We start from the raw sequence: 24303 nt of genomic DNA on the forward strand, positions 1-24303 counted from the left end.
GTACCCGCCCATTATTTTTTTTCCCGCAATTGCCACACATTATTTCCTTCGCATAACCACACTGTTTATGTTTTCCCAAAAACGTACAAGCAAAGCGTTTCTTTTTCTTTTCAGCTTCCCATCGATAAGCGGCTTACCCTCAAAACGTCATTCCACTGTGTAAATAAAACCAAGAAACCAGACATACCAAGGCAGTACATACATCTCGTTTACTCTGTACATCGTTTTCCCTGCCAATCCGTTGTACTCCTTTGCCTTATCTGTCTGTATTTTAATCGTACTCGGATCCAACCGGAAAAACATCGCACAGTGCATTCATTCATTCATTCATTCATTCATTTACGTACTCTGCGCGGCTATCTCTGAGTGATTTTCTCGTTCTCCCTCGTTTTTTTCGCTAAAAAAGAAACGGCAGAACCGCCGCCAAGATTGTCCCAAAATTTCTTTTCACCTCTCTGGAAAATTGTCCGCGGTTTGAGAGATTTTAGTCCAAATTCTTTTTTTTTTTTTCTCTCGAAAGTCTTGTTTTACCGTCGAGGAAAAATTCCTCGAGGAAAATGGAAAAAATTTTTTTTCACTGCAAAACTCACTCATCAATCTTGACAGAACTGGTCGTACACACCTTATTCTCTATCTAATCCTCTTTTCTATCTCATGTCCCTTCTCATATCTTCTTTAGTCAACTCGAAAACAGATAGATTCTAGCACTTCATCGAGAGATGGAAAAAAATGTCTCTCTTCGTTTCCAAATATCTCTCAAGAGTAAGACCAAAACAAAAGAAACGAATTCCCTCATCTCATATAAATTGAACATGTTTTTTCTTCATTTTTCTTCTCTACATGGTAACTATTTTCTTTTCTTGCTATATAACTTTTGCATTTACACTATATCGTCAAGACAATAGACAAGTCATTGATTTTTCATAAATCTTTCGTTTAGAAAACAATGTCTGATATTGAATCAACACAAAACGAAAAACCTCCAAAGAATCATGTCGTCGATTCTGAATCAGATGAAGAAGACGATATCGATGCTTTAATCGAGGAATTACAATCCAACCACGGTGATGTCAATGATGACGCCGATGGTAGCGACGACGAACAACACGCCGCCGGTTCTGCCAGACTAGTCCCTGAAGAAATGCTTCAAACTGACCCATCTTTCGGTTTAACTTCTGACGAAGTCGCTAGAAGAAGAAAGAAATTCGGTTTAAATCAAATGTCTGAAGAAAATGAATCTTTAATCGTCAAATTCTTAATGTTCTTCATCGGTCCAATTCAATTCGTTATGGAAGCTGCTGCTATCTTAGCTGCCGGTCTTTCCGATTGGGTCGATTTCGGTGTTATCTGTGCTCTTCTATTATTAAATGCCGGTGTCGGTTTCATCCAAGAATATCAAGCCGGTTCCATTGTCGACGAATTAAGAAAAACTTTGGCTAACGTTGCTGTTGTCATCAGAAACGGCCAATTGGTTGAAATTCCAGCCAACGAAGTCGTTCCAGGTGATATCCTACAATTAGAAGATGGTACTATTATTCCAGCTGATGGTAGAGTTGTCACTGAAGATTGTTTCCTACAAGTTGATCAATCTGCTATTACTGGTGAATCTTTAGCTGTCGACAAACATTATGGTGATCAATGTTTCTCCTCTTCCACTGTCAAGACTGGTGAAGCCTTCATGGTTGTCACTGCCACTGGTGATAACACTTTCGTCGGTAGAGCTGCTGCTTTAGTTAACCAAGCTTCTGGTGGTCAAGGTCATTTCACTGAAGTCTTAAACGGTATCGGTGTCATTCTTTTAGTCCTTGTTATTGTCACTTTATTATTAGTCTGGACCGCTTCTTTCTACAGAACTAACGGTATCGTTAGAATCTTAAGATACACTCTAGGTATTACCATTGTCGGTGTTCCAGTAGGTTTACCAGCTGTCGTTACCACTACCATGGCTGTCGGTGCTGCTTACTTAGCTAAGAAGCAAGCCATTGTCCAAAAATTATCCGCTATTGAATCCTTAGCTGGTGTCGAAATCTTATGTTCCGATAAAACTGGTACTTTAACCAAGAACAAGTTATCCTTACATGAACCATACACTGTCGAAGGTGTCAGTCCAGATGATTTAATGTTAACTGCTTGTCTTGCTGCTTCCAGAAAGAAGAAGGGTTTAGATGCCATTGACAGAGCTTTCTTAAAGGCTTTAGCTCAATATCCAAAGGCCAAGGGTGCTTTAACCAAGTACAAGGTCCTTGAATTCCACCCATTCGACCCTGTCTCCAAGAAGGTCACTGCCGTTGTTGAATCCCCAGAAGGTGAAAGAATCGTCTGTGTCAAAGGTGCTCCATTATTCGTCTTAAAGACTGTCGAAGAAGACCACCCAATCCCAGAAGATATTCATGAAAACTACGAAAATAAGGTTGCTGAATTAGCCTCAAGAGGTTTCAGAGCTTTAGGTGTTGCTAGAAAGAGAGGTGAAGGTCACTGGGAAATCTTAGGTGTTATGCCATGTATGGATCCACCAAGAGACGATACTGCCGAAACTGTTAATGAAGCTAGAAGATTAGGTTTAAGAGTTAAGATGTTAACTGGTGATGCTGTTGGTATTGCTAAGGAAACTTGTAGACAATTAGGTTTAGGTACCAACATTTACAACGCCGAAAGATTAGGTTTAGGTGGTGGTGGTGACATGCCAGGTTCTGAATTAGCCGATTTTGTTGAAAATGCCGATGGTTTTGCTGAAGTTTTCCCACAACACAAATACAAGGTCGTTGAAATCTTACAAAACAGAGGTTACTTAGTTGCTATGACTGGTGATGGTGTTAACGATGCCCCATCTTTAAAGAAGGCTGATACTGGTATTGCTGTCGAAGGTGCTACTGATGCTGCTAGATCTGCCGCTGATATTGTTTTCTTAGCCCCAGGTTTATCTGCTATTATTGACGCTTTAAAGACTTCCAGACAAATTTTCCACAGAATGTACGCTTACGTTGTTTACCGTATCGCTTTATCCTTACATTTAGAAATCTTCTTAGGTTTATGGATTGCTATCTTAAACAACTCCTTAGACATTAACTTAATTGTTTTCATTGCTATTTTCGCTGATGTTGCCACTTTAGCCATTGCTTACGATAATGCTCCATACTCTCAAAAGCCAGTCAGCTGGAACTTACCAAGATTATGGGGTATGTCTATTATCTTAGGTATTATTTTAGCTATCGGTTCCTGGATTACTTTAACCACCATGTTCTTACCAAAGGGTGGTATTATCCAAAACTTCGGTGCTATGAACGGTATCATGTTCTTACAAATTTCCTTAACTGAAAATTGGTTGATTTTCATCACCAGAGCTGTTGGTCCATTCTGGTCTTCTATCCCATCTTGGCAATTAGCTGGTGCTGTCTTCGCTGTCGATGTCATTGCCACCATGTTTACCTTATTCGGCTGGTGGTCTGAAAACTGGACCGACATTGTTACTGTCACCCGTGTCTGGATCTGGTCCGTCGGTATTTTCTGTGTCCTAGGTGGTGCTTACTACATGATGTCTGAATCCGAAGCTTTCGACAGATTGATGAACGGTAAGCCAATGAAGGAAGAAAAGTCTACGAGATCCATTGAAGATTTCTTGACTGCAATGACCAGAGTCTCCACTCAACACGAAAAAGAAAACTAATTTTCTTTAAATTAACCCCCCTCCCCCAATTTTTTTATATTAATACCAAGTTAATTTTATTTTTGTTTCTCTAATATTAATTACTCTTCAATGTTTTATTAATGGGATTTTGATACATTTTTTTCTTTTCTATGATTGATTTCAAAAATATTTTGATTATTACGAACTTTTTCGATTGGATAATTTACACACACACACACAAACTTTTATCTGATCAAGAAATCGTTTTTCATCATCATATCTTTGAATGATTGACTAGAATAAGATATTTCCAAAAAAACAAGAAACAATCACACACAAATTTACACACATATTATTAAGCAAACATACACACACACACACAAACACACATTTTACACATACGCATTATTATGTTTTATTTTCAATTCATAAATTTTTTTCACTAATATCTAATATATAATTTTAACGCACATAAATATTATCTTTTATTCAATTTTCAATAATAATAATAATATTACAATTCATAGACTCTAATAATTACTTTCTGTGTTTATTAAATTTGAAATATAATTATTTTTTTTAATGCGAGAAGGCCCTTCTCAGCGTGTGGACAGGACCTCGACGCAAGTGGGAAAAGCTTCGAGGGTGTCAAAAATGGTTCGGTTCGTCAGACATAAAGCATAATCCCCTAACTGACATCAGCACGTGTGCTACACTTTTTAGAAGGTTTACATGGAAATTCGACGGTATAGAGACACTTTATTCAGGAAAAGGTACAGGTGTGTGTTTGTATAATATTTGGTTGATTTGATGACTGAAAAGGCTGCTATGAATCCAAGGGGACCCACGTTTTGATTCTATTAATAGGTGTAATGCTCGACTAATATTAACTTTTCTTATTTAAGCAGTTTGGGTTCAAGGACTGACTTGTTCCAATCGTCCTTCTTTTACTTGAAAGAATACTACATAATTATAGTTAAAAATGCCAGCAGAAGTTGCACAAAAGTATCCTGAAAAGCAAGCTCAGTCTGATATAGAGTCAGAAGAGGATATTGATGCGCTAATAGATGAGTTGCAGTCGGACCAAGACGTAGAGAAGGAGGCCTATGAAGAGGAAGGCACCTCTCATGCACGAGGATCTGCTAGACCCGTGCCTGAAGAGATGCTTCAAACTGATCCTTCACTTGGTTTGACAACGGAAGAAGCTACGAGAAGAAGAAAGAAATTCGGTTTAAATCAAATGTCTGAAGAGCGTGAATCCCTAATGGTTAAATTCTTACTGTACTTCGTTGGTCCAATTCAATTCGTTATGGAAGCTGCTGCTATCTTAGCTGCCGGTCTTTCCGATTGGGTCGATTTCGGTGTTATCCTGGGTCTCCTAATGCTGAATGCATGTGTTGGTTTCATCCAAGAATATCAAGCTGGCTCGATCGTTGCTGAACTGAAAAAAACTCTAGCAAACATTGCTGTCGGTATCAGAGACGGTCAAGTCATAGAAATTCCGGCAAATGAAGTAGTTCCAGGCGATATATTACAACTTGAAGATGGTAGTATCATTCCTGCAGATGGTCGTTTGATTACGGAGGAATGTTTTTTACAGGTAGATCAATCTGCTATTACCGGTGAATCCCTAGCCGTCGAGAAACATTACGGTGACCAGGCTTTCTCCTCATCCACTGTCAAGACTGGTGAAGCCTTCATGGTTGTCACTGCCACTGGCGATAATACTTTTGTCGGCAGAGCTGCCGCATTAGTAAGTCAAGCTACTGTTGGTCAAGGTCACTTCACTGAAGTCTTAAATGGTATCGGTGTTATTCTTTTGGTCCTTGTCATACTGACATTATTACTAGTGTGGTCCGCAAGTTTCTACAGAACGGATGGAATTGTCATGATTTTGAGATTTACTCTAGGTATTACAATCATTGGTGTCCCTGTTGGGTTGCCCGTAGTTGTTACGACTACTATGGCGGTTGGTGCAGCGTATTTGGCTAAAAAAAAGGCTATTGTTCAAAAACTGTCTGCCATTGAGTCATTGGCAGGAGTTGAAATTTTATGTTCTGACAAGACAGGCACTTTAACGAAGAACAAGCTCTCATTGCACGAACCATACACAGTAGAAGGTGTAAGTCCAGATGATTTGATGTTAACCGCCTGTTTGGCTTCATCCAGGAAAAGAAAGGGCCTGGATGCAATTGACAAAGCCTTTTTAAAGGCTTTAACTCAATATCCTAAGGCAAAGAACTTGTTATCCAAATATAAAGTTTTAGAATTTCAACCATTCGATCCTGTATCCAAGAAGATTACAGCAGTTGTCGAATCTCCAGAAGGTGAAAAAATTGTCTGTGTCAAAGGTGCACCTTTATTTGTCTTAAAGACTGTTGAAGAAGATCATCCAGTACCTGAAGAAATACATGAAGATTATGAGAATAAAGTTGCCGAATTAGCCTCAAGAGGTTTCAGAGCTTTAGGTGTTGCCAGGAAAAGAGGTGAGGGCAGATGGGAAATCCTAGGTGTAATGCCATGTATGGATCCACCAAGAGATGACACCTCAGCCACAATTGCTGAAGCTAGAAGGTTAGGCTTAAGAGTCAAGATGTTAACCGGTGATGCTATCGGTATCGCCAAGGAAACATCAAGACAGCTTGGATTGGGTGTGAATATCTATAATGCGGAAAAATTAGGTCTAGGTGGCGGCGGCGACATGCCAGGCTCTGAATTAGCCGACTTTGTAGAGAATGCAGACGGTTTTGCTGAAGTCTTTCCTCAGCACAAATACAAGGTCGTTGAAATCTTACAAAACAGAGGTTACTTAGTTGCTATGACTGGTGATGGTGTTAACGATGCCCCATCTTTAAAGAAGGCTGATACTGGTATTGCCGTCGAAGGCGCTACTGATGCTGCTAGATCTGCCGCTGATATTGTTTTCTTAGCCCCAGGTTTATCTGCTATTATTGACGCTTTAAAGACTTCCAGACAAATTTTCCACAGAATGTACGCTTACGTTGTTTACCGTATCGCTTTATCCTTACATTTGGAAATATTTTTTGGATTTTGGATTGCTATATTGAATCATTCACTGGATATCAATTTGATCGTTTTCATTGCTATTTTTGCTGATGTTGCCACTTTAGCCATTGCTTACGATAATGCTCCATACTCTCAAAAACCTGTCAAGTGGAATTTACCAAGACTATGGGGTATATCTATCATCTTGGGTTTCTTATTAGCGGTAGGTTCCTGGATTACTTTAACCACAATGTTTCTACCTAAAGGTGGTATAATCCAAAATTTTGGTTCAATCGATGGTGTTATGTTTTTGCAGATTTCTCTTACCGAAAATTGGCTGATTTTCGTAACTAGGGCTGCTGGGCCATTTTGGTCTTCTATGCCATCATGGCAGTTAACTGGTGCAGTTCTTGTTGTTGATATTATTGCTACAATGTTTTGTCTCTTCGGTTGGTTCTCACAGAATTGGACTGATATTGTAACAGTTGTGCGTATTTGGATATGGTCTATTGGTGTCTTCTGCGTCTTAGGTGGTGCATATTACATCTTGTCAGAATCAGTGGCCTTCGATAGATTGATGAACGGTAGACCACTCAGAGAAAAGAAAGAAGTCAGATCTATAGAAGATTTCATGACCGCAATGACTCGAGTATCTACCCAGCATGAAAAAGAGGCCCAATGAGGTCTTCCATTCTCCATACCCACAACTGAGATCCTATCTAGGACGTTCTTCTCCCACTTTTTCTTGTTACATCATTTGTTTTAAATAAAACATATAACGATAATAGTCGTATAAATTACCAGTACTAGTAAATAATTATTACTCTTCAAAGAGCAGGGAAGCGTTGCCAGCCGTTATGATGCTTAAGCTTCTGAATAAATATATATAAATATTTTATTATTTACTGTCGCAAAGGATTTTTCGTTTCAAATGAGATTGAGGAAGAAGAAAAAATTTGGACGAAAATGTTTTGGTCGCCGAAACATGAATGTGGTTTTATTATAGATCAAATATACTATTGATACTCGAGCTATCGTACTTTATTTTGTTTCTAGAAACTTTTATAATCTATCAGATTAGCTAAATCACCGACTAGCAAAGTAAAAGACGGGTTTGAGGAGCAGTTTTCTAGTTGTCCTGCTATTGTCATATTTCTTTGACAATTGTACATTATTTTATTGTATTTTAGTTTTTGAAAATTTCTAGTGTTTTTCAATATTTGTTGATTGGAAGGTATCATATTCTCAATATTCATTGTATATTAATAGTTAAATTGAAAAACGTCTTTTGAAATTTGTACATTATCGATTCAGTATCAACACCATTGTATATTATTGTCGTACTCCAAGCTGAATTAACTTCCATAAGAAAAAAAATCCTCCATTTCATATGACGTCTGAACCATTAAAGGATGGAGATACCAAATCTTCCTCCGTTGACCCAGTTGTAACCCAAACTATCAATGCTGCCTTAGAACAGTTAAATTTGGATGCCATCGATAATCCTATTATAGATGCCGCGGCAGAAAAAAAAGAAGAAGGCAATGCAAATTCAAGAACTGAAGTCTTTGCTTCCAACATACCCCCTCCTCATATGGTTGGCATGAGTTTTGTTCCATATTCCCAAATGATGCCAATGCCTCATCAACCAGGTTTTTTTCCACCTCCAGAATTTCAAGATTCAGTCACTGATTCTAGAAACCATATTATGTTTAATGGATCTAACTCTAGCGTTGGCATTGTCCATTCACCAAATTTCATGTCAGATCCAAGAAATATGAACCCATATAATAACCATATGCTATCAAAAGACCCTTTATGGCCAGGTTCTGGTAATATGGGCGATAGTTTCCAAATTTTCCCTGATAACTCGGCCATTCTGGAAGATAATATGCCAAACGATGGTTCTGGTGGTGCTGCTTTAGCTTTTAGAAGACAAACTTTCCATGCCATTTCTACTAATGATCTAATCCCCAACAAAGCTCAAGATGAAAATAGCAGTACTGAACCAAAGGGTTCCGTAGGCTCTAAATCGAACAAGTTGGGTTCCGTATCTAACGTTGGTTCAAAGACTAGAACTCAGTCAACTTCTATTCAGGGATCTGATAGAGACGCCTTGTTTTTACAACCACCTTCTGCCAAAGCTAAAGATTCAAACTCAAACGGTGACAATGAAGATGAGAGTTCCAAATTAAAGGACATGAATAACCTAAACACCTATTCTGCAGCATACCCCTACGGAGGCCCTCTTTTACATCCGAACCCTATTATGACAGAGGCTGGAGCACACAGTGGAAACCCTCCATTCGGCATGCCTTCTCCATTTCTTGGCAGGTTCGAATATGGCTCTCCGTTCCATTCTTTTTCACCTGTCTTGGGTGGACCAAATCCTGCTCTACATCCAAAATCTCCAATTTCACATATTCCCCCTTCTCCAATTCAATTGGGACCAGGCCATGATATGATGCCAAATGTAGGCCCAATACCCGATAAAGATGGTAATCTAGTGAGAAATGGTGAGGAAATGGCAGGAATACCAATGGGACCTCCACAACATTTTGCTGCAATGATGCAGCAAGGCGGTAGCCCACCACCTTGGCTATATGGCACGCCTCCATTTAATGGCATGATTCCATCGCCACAGCACCCTCATCCTCCAATCAATAGTCCTCACCGTAAGAACCAAAGAGGTCAAGGTAGTAGAGGTAATCATTTCGGAACTAGAGGAAACAAGTTTGGTAGAAATGGTGGCAATCACTCTTATTTCTATAATAACACGGTCCGCGAGCGTAACATGGAGGGAAACTCCAGGTACATTGATGCCACTCTAGATCAATTCATTGGTAATATTTATTCTCTTTGTAAAGACCAACATGGCTGTAGATTTCTACAGAAGCAACTTGATGTCCTAGGAAAATATGCTGCTGATGCAATCTTTGAAGAGACAAAAGATCATACAATTGAACTGATGACTGACTCCTTCGGTAACTATTTGATTCAAAAATTGATTGAAAGAGTTACCACTGAACAAAGAATCGAAATTGCCAAGATTGCATCTCCAGAGTTCGTTGATATCGCCCTAAACTCCCACGGTACAAGAGCGCTTCAAAAATTAATCGAATGTATCAGTACAGCAGAAGAAGCTAATATTATTATTGAGGCTTTAAAGCCAGCTGTTGTAAGGCTAAGCATGGATCTGAATGGTAACCATGTGGTACAAAAATGTTTGGAAAAGTTGGAGCCAAAAGACTTCCAATTTATTTTTGATTTAGCTATTGGAGACTGTATCGATATTGCTACACATAGACATGGTTGTTGTGTTCTACAACGTTGTCTGGATCATGGTACTAAGGAACAGACAACTAGTCTATGCGATCAACTTTTGACCAATCTTGACAAATTAACATTGGATCCTTTTGGTAATTACGTAGTACAGTACATCCTGACAAAGGAAGCCGAGAAACAAGACTATGAGTACACGTATAAGATTGTGAATCTTTTGAAGCCAAAATTGGCTGAACTTTCTTTACACAAGTTTGGTTCTAATGTCATTGAAAAGCTTTTGAAGACTAATGTTGTTTCAGAAAGTATTATAGCAGAATTGGTAAAAGAAGATGGCAAGTCCGATATCGAATCGTTATTAAATGATAGTTATGGTAATTATGTTTTACAGACTGCTTTAGATATTTCTCATGAAAAGAATGAATATCTATATGGCACCCTCAGTGCACTTGTGACACCTTTATTAGTCGGCCCAATTAGAAATACTCCCCACGGGAAGAGGATTATCAGTATGTTAAATTTAGAACAGTGATGAATCTGGCATGATCAAATGTATGGTATTGCTTAACGCACGTCTGTCTATATATGGAAGCCTTCTCAGACTCTATATAGAAATGTAAAATTATAAACATTCAAGATAAATATGTAAATTAAGATATGCATTATAGTATATAGTGCTCTTGTTCTTCTATTGGTATGAGAGGCTAAAAGGCATCAGGATATAAATCGCTCCATAAAACGTTATACAGACTTTCCATATCTGTATTAACAAATTCATCAAGTGTACCCAGATTAAAACTCGAAAAATCGGTGTTCAGCTCTAGGGGGTTCATTTTTTCCTGTGCCTGATAAGTAGCATCACTTTCGAAACCAGTATTTTCATTTGTATTAGAATTCATCAAACAATCTATCGAAGGATTGAAAGATGCACTTCTAGTCGAGGAAATCGTCCGTGCCGCATTTCCTTTATTGGATTTAGTGTCTTTTAAGGCGATATCCTCATTTGGTGAAGATAACTGCCCTACGCTCTCTGAATGATTTTTCTGCTCCAAGTTCTTCGAGTCATTAAAATTTGCTTCCAGCATTTTGCGGACTTTGAGGTGAAAACCAGACTGTTCTACAGGTTTTAAAAGATATTTGTACGCCTTTGATTTCGTATTCATAACCTCACCAGGTACCACTGCTAGTTCAGGCCAGCGATCCTGGAATTCCTTGATCAATGTTTCAGCGGCAAACTTATTCGCCTTACAGTATCTTAGCACCGCTAATCTTGCGGCTAAAACGATACAGGATACACTTCTGCAGAATTCTTTGAAAAATACACTTTCAGAAATTTGTTTCTCTTGCTCATTGCTAGTAAATATTCTAAAACCTCGAAATTTATCACATATTCTCAGAAGGGAGAAAATGTCCTCGACAGTCATTTTTTCACTCAAGTCAATCGACTTGTTCATCACAAGGACCGTTGCAGTACAGTAAATAAAGAAAAATTTACTGCATGTATAGTTATCCTTTATATTCAACAGCATACTGCTCATTTTCCGCCAGCTTGCTAGAATCTCATTATACGAATTCTGTACGTAAGCTGATTGGAATTGTGTATAGGGTTTTGAAGCCAATCTAGCTTCCAGATTATCTACACTAGAAACAATTCTGACAAAAATGTATTCATACAATAGAGTAGTAGAAACAGCTGCATCAAATTCCTCTCTTGGAAGGAGCTCTTGAACAGACTGGTTTGAAGATAACACAATATCTAACAATCGTGAAGTTTGATTTTTAACAGCCAATAATTGACATTTAACTTCATTTACCTTAACTATAATCTCTTCGAATAATTTAATCTTCACCAACGGCGGTTGTGAAGAGTTTCGAATCGATGTGTAACGTTCAGAGAATAATATGTCTTCACTACATCGACTTGATATCAGTAAACTAGCGGCTTCCCCATACATTGCTAAATTGGTAATGTCCATGCTATCAAAAACAGAATTTCTTGAAACATGATTAACATTTTCAAGAAATTCCCTAGAATCTAGGAAACCGGCATCCCGAAAACATTTTGGCAATAGACAGTTTACTAGGCTATCATTTACCTTTGAAGGTGACCCGAGTTTTAGGGCCAGCCTTTTTTCTTTACAAAATAAAGACCACCAGATTTTTCTTCTTCTTTCTGCAACTTCCTCATCTAGGCCGACATAAAATTCCCAACGTGATAAACCGGTCTGTATAGCCTTATCAATAGCAAATTCAAGTATAGGACCCATTGAGAAGTGATCTCTCGACCAAGCCTTTATTGAAATAAAACGAAGTAATTCTTCCAAATAGTCAAAGTTTCCTAGTGAACTGAAAAAAGTGTACAAAGTACAGTTAAAGTATGTATAGGATAATGTTTTTATTATTTCTTCCTGTTTCAAGTACATCAGTAAACGTTCATTTTCTTCCGAGCTGAATACGTAAGTAGGCGAAGATTTCAGCGTAGATGTCATATCAACCATAAATTTATCAAATTCAGTCCTCAACGCATAGTACATATTGAGTATAATTTTGAACATAGCAAAATTATCACCAAGCATCTCCAATAATGACTTCAGCGGAATGCCTGAAGAAGCCTGAATAAAATTTTCAGGTAGCTCATTCAACAGATAGGTCACTAAAGATTTAGTTTCGAATGCGCCTCCGTTAGATTCTGATGAATATGTGAGTCCCATATCATTTGAGGGCAAATTAATTTTTTTACTTTTGAAGTAATTCTCTAATGGGTGTACAACCGAAATCTTTCCCTCACTAATGTGGGCAAAAACCATATCAAAAAGTCTAAGTATCAAATATATCAATTCTTTTGCCTCCTTTGAAATTGTTTCCAATTTGGATTTTTTGAGGAACTCCTGGCATGAGTAACCTATTCCTTGGAAAGAAAATAGTTGAAATGGTGAGTACAGGCCAAACATTTCATCTACTAAAGGGTTATTTTTATTATTCTGACTTTGGAAAGTTGAAGATGAGCCTGAAAATATGGCATATCGGGTCAAATGTATCTTATCTGTATACTTGTTTTTCAATAAAAGTGTTTCGTAAGATCGAGAATCCTTTTCTTGCGCTCTGCTTAGCTTCTCTTGATTTATCTTAGGCTGCCATTTTGTAATAAGATCGTCCAAGTGTCTTTCAATTTGGTTAATAAGCCTGGTAATGTTACTGCTTTGTCTAGTGCCTGATTTCAAACGATTTAAAGAGGAATGGAGAGTGTTTATCTTTGCCTGAAATTCTTCATCATTTTGGTATAATGCATCATCACCTTTGATAACAAGTGGAATATCTACCCCATTTACAGGTGACTTGATCGTAGATATAAACTGCTGTAATGAAGCAAAGCTGTTACTTCTCGACATACTATTAGTACTGTTGGAACTTGAATAAGCTAATGAGTGATTTCTCGTCTTTCCATTTTGTTCATCTAAACCTCTTGCAGAGTACACACACGCACTGTACAGAGCCTTGCATGTACTACAGGGTTGGGTTCCTGAGCATTTAAGCATTTCGTTCCTACAATTATCGCATGCATAACGAACTTGACTGTCGAGCTTACTAACTCTGTTTGCTGCCATTTAAAGATTGACACTTTCGAGATATCACAGATAATACAACGTTTCTAATTAATCTAGCGTCACTTGTAACATAGAAAGACGCAGTTTGCTCCAAATTTACTTCTTTTCCAGTCTCTATATGTCTTTTGTCCCAAAGTTTAAGATGCTCTTAGCTTTTATGTCTCAATTTGCTAAGGCCGACGGAAACTACTTTAAAAAGTTGACCGTATCTAAAATAATCAAAGCGACATTATCTCTGTAAGAACAAGAAAATGTACTTCAAATATGCTCGAGAGAGGCAAAGTAAGTATATTTATATATTCACCAGACGTATTAAAAGACATCTGGATAAAGATCACTCCATAATATGTTGCATAAATCAGTCATATCACTATTTACAAATTCGTCTAAAGTACCTAAATTATAACTTGAGAAAAAGGCGTCAGGATCTAGGAAACTATCTAAGCGTGGTTGTTCTAAACCTACATGTTGAAAATTTGGTATGAAGTAGGAAGACTGTGTTTCAGTGTAACCTGTCTCGTTTGAAAATTTCATACCAGGGTTGGCAGAAGGGCTTTGCTCATTAGTATCAGAAAATCTCTCACCTTTTAAAGCATTATATGCAGGAGTGTTGGGCTTGGAAGTTTCCCTAGAGAAACCCATCCCACAGTTATGTTGAATATTATTGCTCGTAGAAAGTGAATTTTTTTGTCCGAAAGAAGCTTCGAGCATTTTATGAAACTTCAAGTGGAACCCTGATTTCTCAACAGGTTTCAGGAGATACCTATAGGCCAAAGATTTTGTATCTAAAATCATTTTAGGAATTGCGTATAAAGTAGGCTCACTTTGTTGAAAAGCTTTAACAAAATCAGAAATTTCAATACTATTTGATTTGCAATATTTCAATATCGTTAGTCTACAAGATAAAGACACAAATGATAAACCCCTCGAGAAATTTTTGAAAAGAGAACTGTCTGAAACCTGTGGGTAATCTTCGTTTTTCGCGATTATGTGGAAGGAACTAAGCTTATTCCAAACTTTCATCAACGAAAATACATCTTCTTGCTCCATTGCAACAGCATAATCTTCTATTTTCATAACCATAAATACTGAAATAGTACCGTAAAAGAAAAGAGTCTTAACACAAAAATAGCTATCTTCAAAATTGAGCACTATTCTATTTATTCGTTTCCAACATGATAAAATCATTTCATAATTCCTTTTTACGTAAGCCATTTGAAATTTTGTGTATGGTCTACAACTTAATCTTGCTTCAAGATTATCAATCGTACTCAAAAGTTTAGCCAAGCTATCTTCATAAATGAGGGAATAAGTTCTCGCCGTATTAATTTCTTCTCTGGTCATAAAATTTCTTAGCTCATCTGAAGACATCGTAGCAATTTCGAATAAATTTGATGTTTGTTCTTTAATAGCTTCAAACTTCAAGATAACTTCATTGAACTTTTCTATCACTTCTTTAAATAGTTTTACTTTAGCTAAAGCTGGTATAGAGGAATTTCTAATAGACGTGTAACGTTCATTGAAAAGGACATCGTTACTGAATTTACTGACGATTTGTAAAATGGCAAGTTCGCCATAATTTGCTATGGTTTTAATGCTCATTTTCTCAAACACAGCATTTCTCGGTACGAAGGTTACTTTTTCAATAAATTCTCTATTATCGAGAAATCCCGCATCTCTGAAATTTTTAGGCAGGAGACAATTCATAACATTTTCATTAATCCTCGAGGGTATTCCTCTTTTACTGGCAATCACTTTCTCGTAATAATATAACTTCCACCACAATGTTCTTCTTTTCTCAGCGACTTGCTCATCTAGACCGACGTAAAACTCCCAGCGAGATAATCCTGCACACATAGCTTTATCGAGTGCCACAGAGAGGACTTTATCCATTGCAAAATAATTCTGTTGCCAATATTCTATAGAGATAAAGCGAACTAATTCTTCAAGATAACTCATTTGGAAATCCGAACTGACGAAACCATGTACTGTAGAATTGTAATAGCTGTAGCATAATGATAACAGCAATTGTTCACCATCTAGGAAGTTTAACAAAGTATTTGTTTCATTATTTGAAAAAGAATATGAGCAGTTTAATTTTTCACCTGATGTCATTTCAATCATATACTCATCGAACGTTTTCTTGTGCTTATCGTACATATCCAATAATGTTCTGAACATAGAATAGTTGTCATTGAGTAAACTGAGTAAATGATCTGTTGAAACACCGGTATTAGACAGCACAAATGGTTGGGGTAATTTATTGATTAAAATACTAGCTATAGAGCTATTTTCTACAATACCAGTTGATGCCGTAGAACTTGGGGTATTTGAAGCACTTACAGGAATATTTTTCATTTTGAGATAATTTTCTAATGGATTTGTTATTGAAAAACTGTTTTCACTTATTCGTAAAAAGCACATATCAAAAAATCTCAATACTAAATACAAGGTTTCTTTTACATCTTTAGATATTGATCCTACCTTGCACCCTTTGAGATGTTCTTGATAAGAATAGCCAATACCTTGAAATGAAAAAATCTGGAATGGGGAGTAGAGGCCGAACATTTCGTCAATCAAAGGTTGACCAGGATTGGTATATTGATCTTCCGATTTTGAACCTGAAAAGATGGCGAATCTAGTAAGATGAATGGTATCAGAATATTTATTTTTCAGAAGATTTGTCTCTAATGATTTAGTGCTAGAGTTTTGATAAAGAGCGACTTTATTCTGGTCAATTTGTGGTTTCCTTTCATCGACCAATTTCTTGATTTTATTCTCTAATTCATTTAAAATATTCAGTATAGTATCATCCGGCGTAGAAGACAAAGATTTCAATTGAAGAAAGGTTGTTTCCAAACTATTCAACTCATTTTGAAAATCTTCATCATCCTCATATAATGCGTTATCACCTTTTATTATTGGTGGCATCAACATATCAACGGTTCCTAAAGAGGTAATTTCTGAAAAAGAACCAGTGCTAGATTTAGGCACATATGTGTTTGGGGTACCGTCCTCGAATGTGTTCGATTGAGGAATTTCCAATTTCAAAGGAGCATTACTCAGGGCATTGATGAAAGAATTAGGATTTGTCACCGAAGGTTTCTTCTTAGTGGTCCTCTTTTTCCTTTTTGTAGTCTTCTCGGAATATATACAGTCGCATGAATAAGCTTCACAAGTGGAACATGGTTGCTTCCCCGTACATTTGAGCTTTCTCTTTCTACAATTATCACAGGCTTGACGAACTTTTATTCTTGGTTTTGTCACCTTATGCTCTTGCTGGTTATTCGTAGTATTCATAATTTATTAATCTTAAAATTCAATTTCTGGTTTCCAAGTGGCGTCTAAGTGTGTAGCGAAGAGCCCGTAATTCACCTAGAAAGACAGCTTAATTTGATATTAACTTGGGCTCGAAATTTTGATATATTTACTAGATCCAACAAATGGGGCGAAGAACTAAAAAACTATACTCAATCTTCGTTTTAATCGCATAAGTCAATTGTTGTGACTAAGTCTCAGATGACTGACTCGCTCACACTTGTCTGTTTTTGCCACTTATAAAAGATCAGCTATTCCAATTTCCAGAAAATATTTACTTTTAGAATTTTTTGGAACAAAATGAAAAATTTCTGTGTTGCTTTTTTGGTGGCTGTCAAGTTTCCAAAACGGGAAATTCTGTTCGAAAGAGGAAGTTTGGGAAAAAAAACCATCGGTAACTTTGTGTTACCCGGTACAGGACTGAGTTTCTCTGTCAGGCACGTGTTATTCACGGTATTTTCACGTGATCTCTGAAACCCTGGATTTCCATTTGTCACGTGATCAGGTAAACCCCTACTGACTTCCTGAAACGGAAATAGCGGCAATCACGATTTCCCAATTTCGGAGTAGCCTATCCCAAAGGGGAAAAAAAGTATGGGACCAGGGCTTTATACGAAATGGCCTCGAGCAATTTCAAAACCTCGACCAGAATTCGTTTATATAGACAAAGATACTGTTTGATCATGAACTGTCTTTGATTGGAACAATTCAGTGGTCGCAACATGGTTATGCAAACAAGATCAGCAAGTAGAGGGAAACAGAAAGAAGTCGAAGCCGCTACTTCTTTTTTGCCGCAAGGTAAGTATTTGAAGCCTGAAGAAATCGAATATGAATTTGGTGGAGTCCCTGGTGTCATTGGAATGCTTGTTGGCTTCCCGTTACTCATGTATTACATGTGGATATGTGCAGAGTTTTACAATGGGAAGCTTGCATTACCCGCTCATGGTGAGACATGGTCACATTTCATTGGGACTCTGTATGATATCTTCTTGAAACACGCTATTCCAAGCGCTCGTGCATGGACAGTATTTTTAACATTCTGGGCTTTCCAAATTGTTTTCTACTATACATTGCCTGGTATTTGGACGAAAGGTCAGCCATTGGCTCATTTAAAAGGTAAACAGTTACCTTATTATTGCAATGCTATGTGGACATTCTACGTGACAAATGTGTTGGTCACTGTACTCCATTTCACAGGTCTCTTCAAGTTATACACTATAATTGACTTATTTGGCGAAATTATGACATGTGCTATCGTCTCTGGTTTCAGTTTTTCCATCGGTTTATACCTATGGACGTTGTTCATTAGTGGAGACTATCATAGAATGACTGGTAATCATCTTTATGACTTCTTCATGGGTGCTCCTTTGAACCCAAGATGGGGCATTCTTGACTTAAAAATGTTTTTCGAAGTCAGATTACCATGGTTCACATTATATTTCATCACATTAGGTGCATGTTTCAAACAATATGAACTGTACGGATACGTCACACCTCAACTAGGTGTCGTCCTCTTAGCACATTGGCTATACGCTAATGCTTGCGCTAAAGGAGAAGAACTTATTGTTCCAACTTGGGATATGGCCTATGAAAAATTTGGATTCATGTTAATCTTTTGGAACATTGCTGGTGTCCCATACACTTATTGTCATTGTACTTTATATTTGATTTATCACCATCCTACTGAGTACCAATGGTCCACATTATATAACTTTTCCTTATATGCTGTCCTTCTATGTGCTTACTACTTCTTTGACACTGCCAATGCCCAAAAGAATGCATTCAGAAAACAAATGGCAGGTGACAAACATATTAGGAAGACTTTCCCATATTTACCATACCAAATTTTGGAAGATCCAAAATATATGGTCACCGCGAATGGCTCATATTTACTAATCGATGGTTGGTATAAATATGCCAGAAAGATTCATTATACAGCTGACTGGACACAGTCTCTAATATGGGCTTTGTCATGTGGTTTCAGTTCTCCATTCCCATGGTTTTTCCCAGTTTTCTTCTTCGTCGTATTAGGTCACAGAGCCATGAGAGACCAAACCAAATGTAGAAGAAAGTATGGTCACGACTGGGATAAATATTTGGAACATTGTCCATATTTGTTCATCCCATACATATTTTGAACCCTGTTGAGAAAAATATATATGATTCCATGTTTTTTTAAACATATCATTTTGTACACGTCAAAGTGCTCTTTCTATTTATTCATTTTTGGTGAAGATATTTGTAGATATATGTATATAGGGGCGCACTCTTATTTTATTCAATCTTTTTCAGCGATAGCCACTAGTCTTTCCTCAATTTCATCAGCATTCAACACAAAGAATTTGCCCTCTACGGCAACCCCGACTTCTAAGTCTTTCTTAGTAAATTCAGTGCCTAATGAATCAATCAAATGAGTTATGGCAAATTCAACAACTTTTTCCCATGACTCTTCTTCTAAATGATCAACATTGTTCTTCTTGAAGTAGTTTTCTAAACTCGTGGTAATTTCTTGTTGTTTTGGGCCAGTAGCGGTAGCTTTGTAACCAACAAAGTAACCAGCGGGATCAGTTTTGTATATGGAAGGTCCTAATTCTTCATCAAAGGAGATAAAAGTAAGTATTACACCAAGCGGTCTCATATAAGCTCTTTGCGTGTAGATTTGGGCCAAATTAGCCATTCTTTTCGCCAATGCATCACATGGCATATCATAACCATATTTATAACGGAATTCCGCAGCTTCTGCTTTGGCTCTTAGTGCGGCATTTCTGGCATCGGGAATTGGACCATTGGCTAGCATACCAACATGTCTAGAAATTGGGAAAATGTAAGAAAGAGTGGCTGGATCTAATAATTTATCAGGCACTTTCTTTTGATTTATTACTACCGCACAATTCTTCCCTCTAACGGCGAGAGAATTTATATTTGTTTGATTTGTAGCTTTGAAAGCATATTCAACTTGGAATAGACGACCTTCTGGAGAAAAAATTGTGATATGTCTGTCATAACCAGCAGCGGAAGCAGCAGCAGCACCGGACATTATGACTATATTAATGAATTGATGTTGTGAATACGATTATTTTCCCTGTATCTATCCTTAACTACTTAAGGTGGCAAACTATTCAACTCTTAAATTTCTCGAGTGATTACTACGCTTTACAGAAAAAATAAGCGTTACCCGAGCTAGAAACTCGTTTCAAGCGACGACCAAACAAACAAGCATTTTAAAACTTCTCACAACTGTTTGAAGCAGTCAGTGCATTAGAGACATTCTTATCTCAATGATCATTGTAATAAATAAATATGATGTATAATAAATAAATAACTAGTAGTTTGTGTATGTGTATATGTATGGAAAGGTGTCGGCTACCATTCTTGATGGATAACATCAGAAATAGCGGCAGCGACCTTCTTAGGAGCTGGGATATCGTCGAATTTTAATAAAGAGGAGCCTCCTTCGAAGAAAGAATAGATATCCCTTCTTAATTCTTCGTATTTTCTAATGAATTCTTCTTTTTGTAAAGTAATTCCGATATCATCTAATCCGTTCACTAGACAATGTTTTCTAAATGGTTCGACGTCGAAATGATCAATTAAAACATTACCATTAGAGTCAGAAATAGTTTGATTTGGAAGGTCAACCACTAATTTGCCACCTGCATTTGCAGTAGGAATTAATTTTTCTTCTATCACAGTTTGTTCTAATCTGATTGGTAATAAACCATTCTTGAATGAATTGTTATAGAAAATATCACCGAATGATGGGGCAATGATGGATTTGATACCGAAATCTTTTAAGGCCCATGGGGCATGTTCTCTTGAAGAACCACAACCAAAATTATCGCCCGTAACCACTAAAATTTCAGAATTTCTCCATGGTTCAACATTCAAGACAAAATCAGTTTCTTTATCGTTTCCATTCGCATCTTTTACAAATCTCCATTCGTAGAAAAGGCCGGCTTTTAGCCCAGTTCTTTTAATTGTCTTCAAGAATTGTTTTGGAATAATAGCATCCGTATCAACATTGGCCTTTGTCATTGGAGCAGCGATACCTTCTAATTTTATGAATGGTTGCATACCAGCTGACGTGGTGTCATTGTTCTTATTTGAATCTGGCTTAGTTTCCGATGAGGTAGATTGAGTAGATTTGGTTGATTTGTCTTCAGCGTCTGATATTGGTTCTTCCTCTTCTTCTTCTTCATCAGTAGAAATGGTAATTTTAGCTGCATCTTCTTGCTTGAAAACATGATCTCTGATATCAATAAAATGCCCCGCAATACCAGCAGCAGCAGCCATTGCTGGTGACATCAAGTGAGTACGAGATAAGGCACCTTGACGACCTTCAAAATTTCTGTTAGAGGTGGATGCACAACGTTCATATGGAGCCAAGGTATCAGGATTCATACCAAGACACATGGAACAACCTGCTTCCCTCCATTCAAAACCAGCTCTTTTGAAAATCATATCTAAACCCTCTTGTTCTGCTTGTTTCTTTACAAGACCAGAGCCTGGAACAACCATAGCCAATTTAACGTTACTTGCCAATTTGTGACCTTTGACGACTTTAGCAGCACTTCTTAAATCTTCTATACGACCGTTTGTACAAGAACCAATAAAAACTTTGTCAATCTTGATACTTTGTAATGGTTCATTTGGAGTTAAGCCCATATATTTCAATGCTCTTTCAATGCCAGCCTTTCTATTTGGATCAGATTCTTCCTTTGGATCTGGAACTTTTGAAGTGATAGGCAAAGCATCTTGTGGAGATGTACCCCAGGTGATTGTAGGGATAATCTCAGCTGCATCAATGGTAATTTCATAATCAAAGTTTGCGCCCTCGTCACTGTGTAGAGTCTTCCAATATTTGACAGCTTTATCCCATTCAGCACCCTTTGGAGCCAATGGACGACCTTTAACATAATCGTAAGTGATTTGATCAGGTTTAATCATACCAGCTCTAGCACCTGCTTCAATGGACATGTTACACATGGACATTCTTGCTTCCATGGATAAAGCTTCTACGGCGCTACCTGCAAATTCGATAACACAACCAGTACCACCAGCAGTACCAATCTTACCGATGATATGTAAGATTAGATCTTTAGAAGTGACACCTGGAATCAATTTACCAGTGACATTAATTCTCATATTTTTTGATTTAGCTTGAATAATAGTTTGAGTCGCAAGGACATGTTCAACTTCGGAGGTACCGATACCGAAGGCGAGTGCACCAAAGGCACCGTGAGTAGAAGTATGTGAATCACCACAAACCACGGTTGTACCTGGTAGAGTAAAACCTTGTTCAGGACCAATTGTATGGACAATACCTTGTCTATCTTCCTTCATACTGAAGTAAGGAACTTTGAAATCTACGACATTATCTTCCAATGTCTTAACCTGAAGACGTGAATCTGGTTGCTTGATAAATGATTCTACGGACCTTAATCTCTTTCTAGATGTAGTGGGGATATTGTGATCAACGGTAGCCAAAGTACAGTCTGTTCTTCTGACCTGTCTGTTGGCATTCTTCAAGCCTTCAAATGCTTGTGGTGATGTGACTTCATGTAATAAGTGTCTATCGATGTATAATAAATAAGATCCACTTTCGTCCTTATGGACAACATGTGCATCGAAAACTTTATCGTAAAGAGTTCTTGGAGAAGCCCCGTCAACTGTCATTGTTGTTTGCCTGGATCGATTTGAGAATGATGAAGTTGATTCACCAACTCCCATAAAATCTTTCCGCTTTATATACTGTAACGTCCTTTGAGCCCAAGGCTGGAAGGCCTTGGGCTCAAGAATTGGAAACAGTCAGATGCTCGCCGGTACCGGACGGCGAAAACGCTCCCACCGTAATGAGTCAAGCTGAGTTTTCATGACGACGGAAACGGCTAAAATGTATAGTGAACAAAGGAATAGTGATGATGTCTATGAGGGCACAGCGGATGACGGCCTTTGGTAGTTGTAAGTGATTTGATGCAACAGACGTTTGGGACTTTGTAAGCCTTTGTATGCTTTCTCTTCGTTAGTTGATGGCAAGCGCAGCTGGGGCTCACTGGCTTGAGATCGTGAAAAAAAAAAGAGCAGGAAGTTTTCAAAGTTGCGATGACTTTGATCTTTGATTAGTAGCATGACGGTTAAGGTGTGTAAGGATGTCTGGTAACGGTTCTATATGGAGGAATACAGTAACCGTAGTGTCGTTGCTTACAGCTGCCTTCACGACGTATAAGTTTCTACAGGAAAGGCAAAATGAAGTGCCTAGAAAAAAGGACGGTATTGAAGAGCTCATTGGTAATACACCGATGGTGAAGATCCGTTCTTTGTCGGAACACTTGGGTGGTGTTGAAGTGTATGCAAAGTTAGAACTGGTTAACCCAGCAGGTAGTGCAAAGGATAGAGTTGCTCTAAATATTGTTCAGACTGCAGAAAAACAAGGTTTATTGAAAAGAGGTGAGCCTGGATGGGTTTTCGAAGGTACGAGTGGGTCCACTGGTATCTCAATTGCAATGATTTGTAACGCACTCGGTTACAAAGCGCATATATCCTTACCTGATGACACATCAAATGAAAAATTGGCTCTACTGGAAAGTCTGGGTGCCGTGGTTAATATGGTTAAACCAGCAAGTATTGTGGATCCAAATCAATATGTCAATGCATCTAAGAGTGCCTGTGAAGAATTAAATAGAAAAGGCGTTGAGAGAGGTGTCTTTGCTGACCAATTTGAAAATGAAGCAAACTGGAAAGTTCATTTTCAAACTACAGGACCAGAAGTCTACAAACAAATGAATGGGAAAATTGATGCATTTATCGCTGGTTGTGGTACAGGCGGTACAATCAGCGGTGTCTCTAAGTATCTAAAGGATGTAAAGGGCTTGAAAAATTGCCATGTCGTTCTGGCTGATCCACAAGGTTCAGGTTTCTACAACCGTATTAACTTCGACGTGATGTATGATAGTGCTGAAAAGGAAGGTACCAGAAGAAGACATCAAGTTGATACAATAGTTGAAGGGATCGGTTTAAACAGGCTTACGCAGAATTTTAAGATCGGAGAAAGTTATATTGATGAATCCATTAGAGTCTCTGACAGTCAAGCAATAAAGATGGCAAAATATCTATCTGTTAATGATGGTTTATTCGTTGGCAGTAGTACTGCCATCAATGCAGTTGCCGCTATCAAATTAGCTGAAAGATTACCATCCGGCTCAAAGATCGTTATTGTTGCATGTGATAGTGGCTCCAGACATTTGAGTAAGTTTTGGAAAGAGGCCAAAAGTGTAGGTAACAATATTACTTTGCAAGAAATTTTAAATTGATTGAATGAAAGCTGTGTTCTAACGACTTCGATATATATACATGTAAATGTATGAAATGAAATGTAAATAGTTAATAAAGGCCATTCCTGAACTGGAGAGTAATCAAAAAATAGATTTCATTAAGAGGAGTTATACTTGTTCCAATAAAAAATATTAC

At 37.7% G+C, this 24303-nt stretch overlaps 9 protein-coding genes across 9 annotated transcripts; 5 read left to right on the top strand and 4 right to left on the bottom strand.

Moving 5' to 3' along the window:
* Nucleotides 1–946: 946 nt before the first annotated feature.
* PMA1 (H(+)-exporting P2-type ATPase PMA1) lies at nt 947–3664 on the top strand (the record flags this gene model as incomplete). Its single annotated transcript, XM_003958019.1, has 1 exon — nt 947–3664. The coding sequence occupies one exon, from the start codon at nt 947–949 to the stop codon at nt 3662–3664; it is 2718 nt and encodes a 905-aa protein (XP_003958068.1).
* Nucleotides 3665–4607: 943 nt separating this feature from the next.
* On the top strand, nt 4608–7313 carry KAFR0F03380 (plasma-membrane proton-efflux P-type ATPase; the record flags this gene model as incomplete). Its single annotated transcript, XM_003958020.1, has 1 exon — nt 4608–7313. One exon carries the CDS (start codon nt 4608–4610, stop codon nt 7311–7313), a length of 2706 nt encoding a protein of 901 aa, XP_003958069.1.
* Nucleotides 7314–8021: 708 nt separating this feature from the next.
* On the top strand, nt 8022–10445 carry PUF4 (Puf4p; the record flags this gene model as incomplete). The annotated part of the gene is made up of 1 exon (XM_003958021.1): nt 8022–10445. The coding sequence occupies one exon, from the start codon at nt 8022–8024 to the stop codon at nt 10443–10445; it is 2424 nt and encodes an 807-aa protein (XP_003958070.1).
* Nucleotides 10446–10617: 172 nt separating this feature from the next.
* On the bottom strand, nt 10618–13449 carry KAFR0F03400 (uncharacterized protein; the record flags this gene model as incomplete). Its single annotated transcript, XM_003958022.1, has 1 exon — nt 10618–13449. One exon carries the CDS (start codon nt 13447–13449, stop codon nt 10618–10620), a length of 2832 nt encoding a protein of 943 aa, XP_003958071.1.
* Nucleotides 13450–13830: 381 nt separating this feature from the next.
* On the bottom strand, nt 13831–16818 carry PDR1 (drug-responsive transcription factor PDR1; the record flags this gene model as incomplete). The annotated part of the gene is made up of 1 exon (XM_003958023.1): nt 13831–16818. The coding sequence occupies one exon, from the start codon at nt 16816–16818 to the stop codon at nt 13831–13833; it is 2988 nt and encodes a 995-aa protein (XP_003958072.1).
* A 746-nt stretch (nt 16819–17564) lies between these two features.
* Nucleotides 17565–18974, top strand: ERG4 (delta(24(24(1)))-sterol reductase; the record flags this gene model as incomplete). Its single annotated transcript, XM_003958024.1, has 1 exon — nt 17565–18974. One exon carries the CDS (start codon nt 17565–17567, stop codon nt 18972–18974), a length of 1410 nt encoding a protein of 469 aa, XP_003958073.1.
* A 140-nt stretch (nt 18975–19114) lies between these two features.
* On the bottom strand, nt 19115–19873 carry SCL1 (proteasome core particle subunit alpha 1; the record flags this gene model as incomplete). The annotated part of the gene is made up of 1 exon (XM_003958025.1): nt 19115–19873. One exon carries the CDS (start codon nt 19871–19873, stop codon nt 19115–19117), a length of 759 nt encoding a protein of 252 aa, XP_003958074.1.
* A 326-nt stretch (nt 19874–20199) lies between these two features.
* LEU1 (3-isopropylmalate dehydratase LEU1) lies at nt 20200–22512 on the bottom strand (the record flags this gene model as incomplete). The annotated part of the gene is made up of 1 exon (XM_003958026.1): nt 20200–22512. One exon carries the CDS (start codon nt 22510–22512, stop codon nt 20200–20202), a length of 2313 nt encoding a protein of 770 aa, XP_003958075.1.
* A 473-nt stretch (nt 22513–22985) lies between these two features.
* MCY1 (putative cysteine synthase) lies at nt 22986–24146 on the top strand (the record flags this gene model as incomplete). Its single annotated transcript, XM_003958027.1, has 1 exon — nt 22986–24146. One exon carries the CDS (start codon nt 22986–22988, stop codon nt 24144–24146), a length of 1161 nt encoding a protein of 386 aa, XP_003958076.1.
* Between the last annotated feature and the right edge of the window lie 157 nt (nt 24147–24303).

This window comes from Kazachstania africana, chromosome 6 (genome assembly GCF_000304475.1).
Source record: "Kazachstania africana CBS 2517 chromosome 6, complete genome".
Classification (NCBI taxonomy): domain Eukaryota; kingdom Fungi; phylum Ascomycota; class Saccharomycetes; order Saccharomycetales; family Saccharomycetaceae; genus Kazachstania; species Kazachstania africana.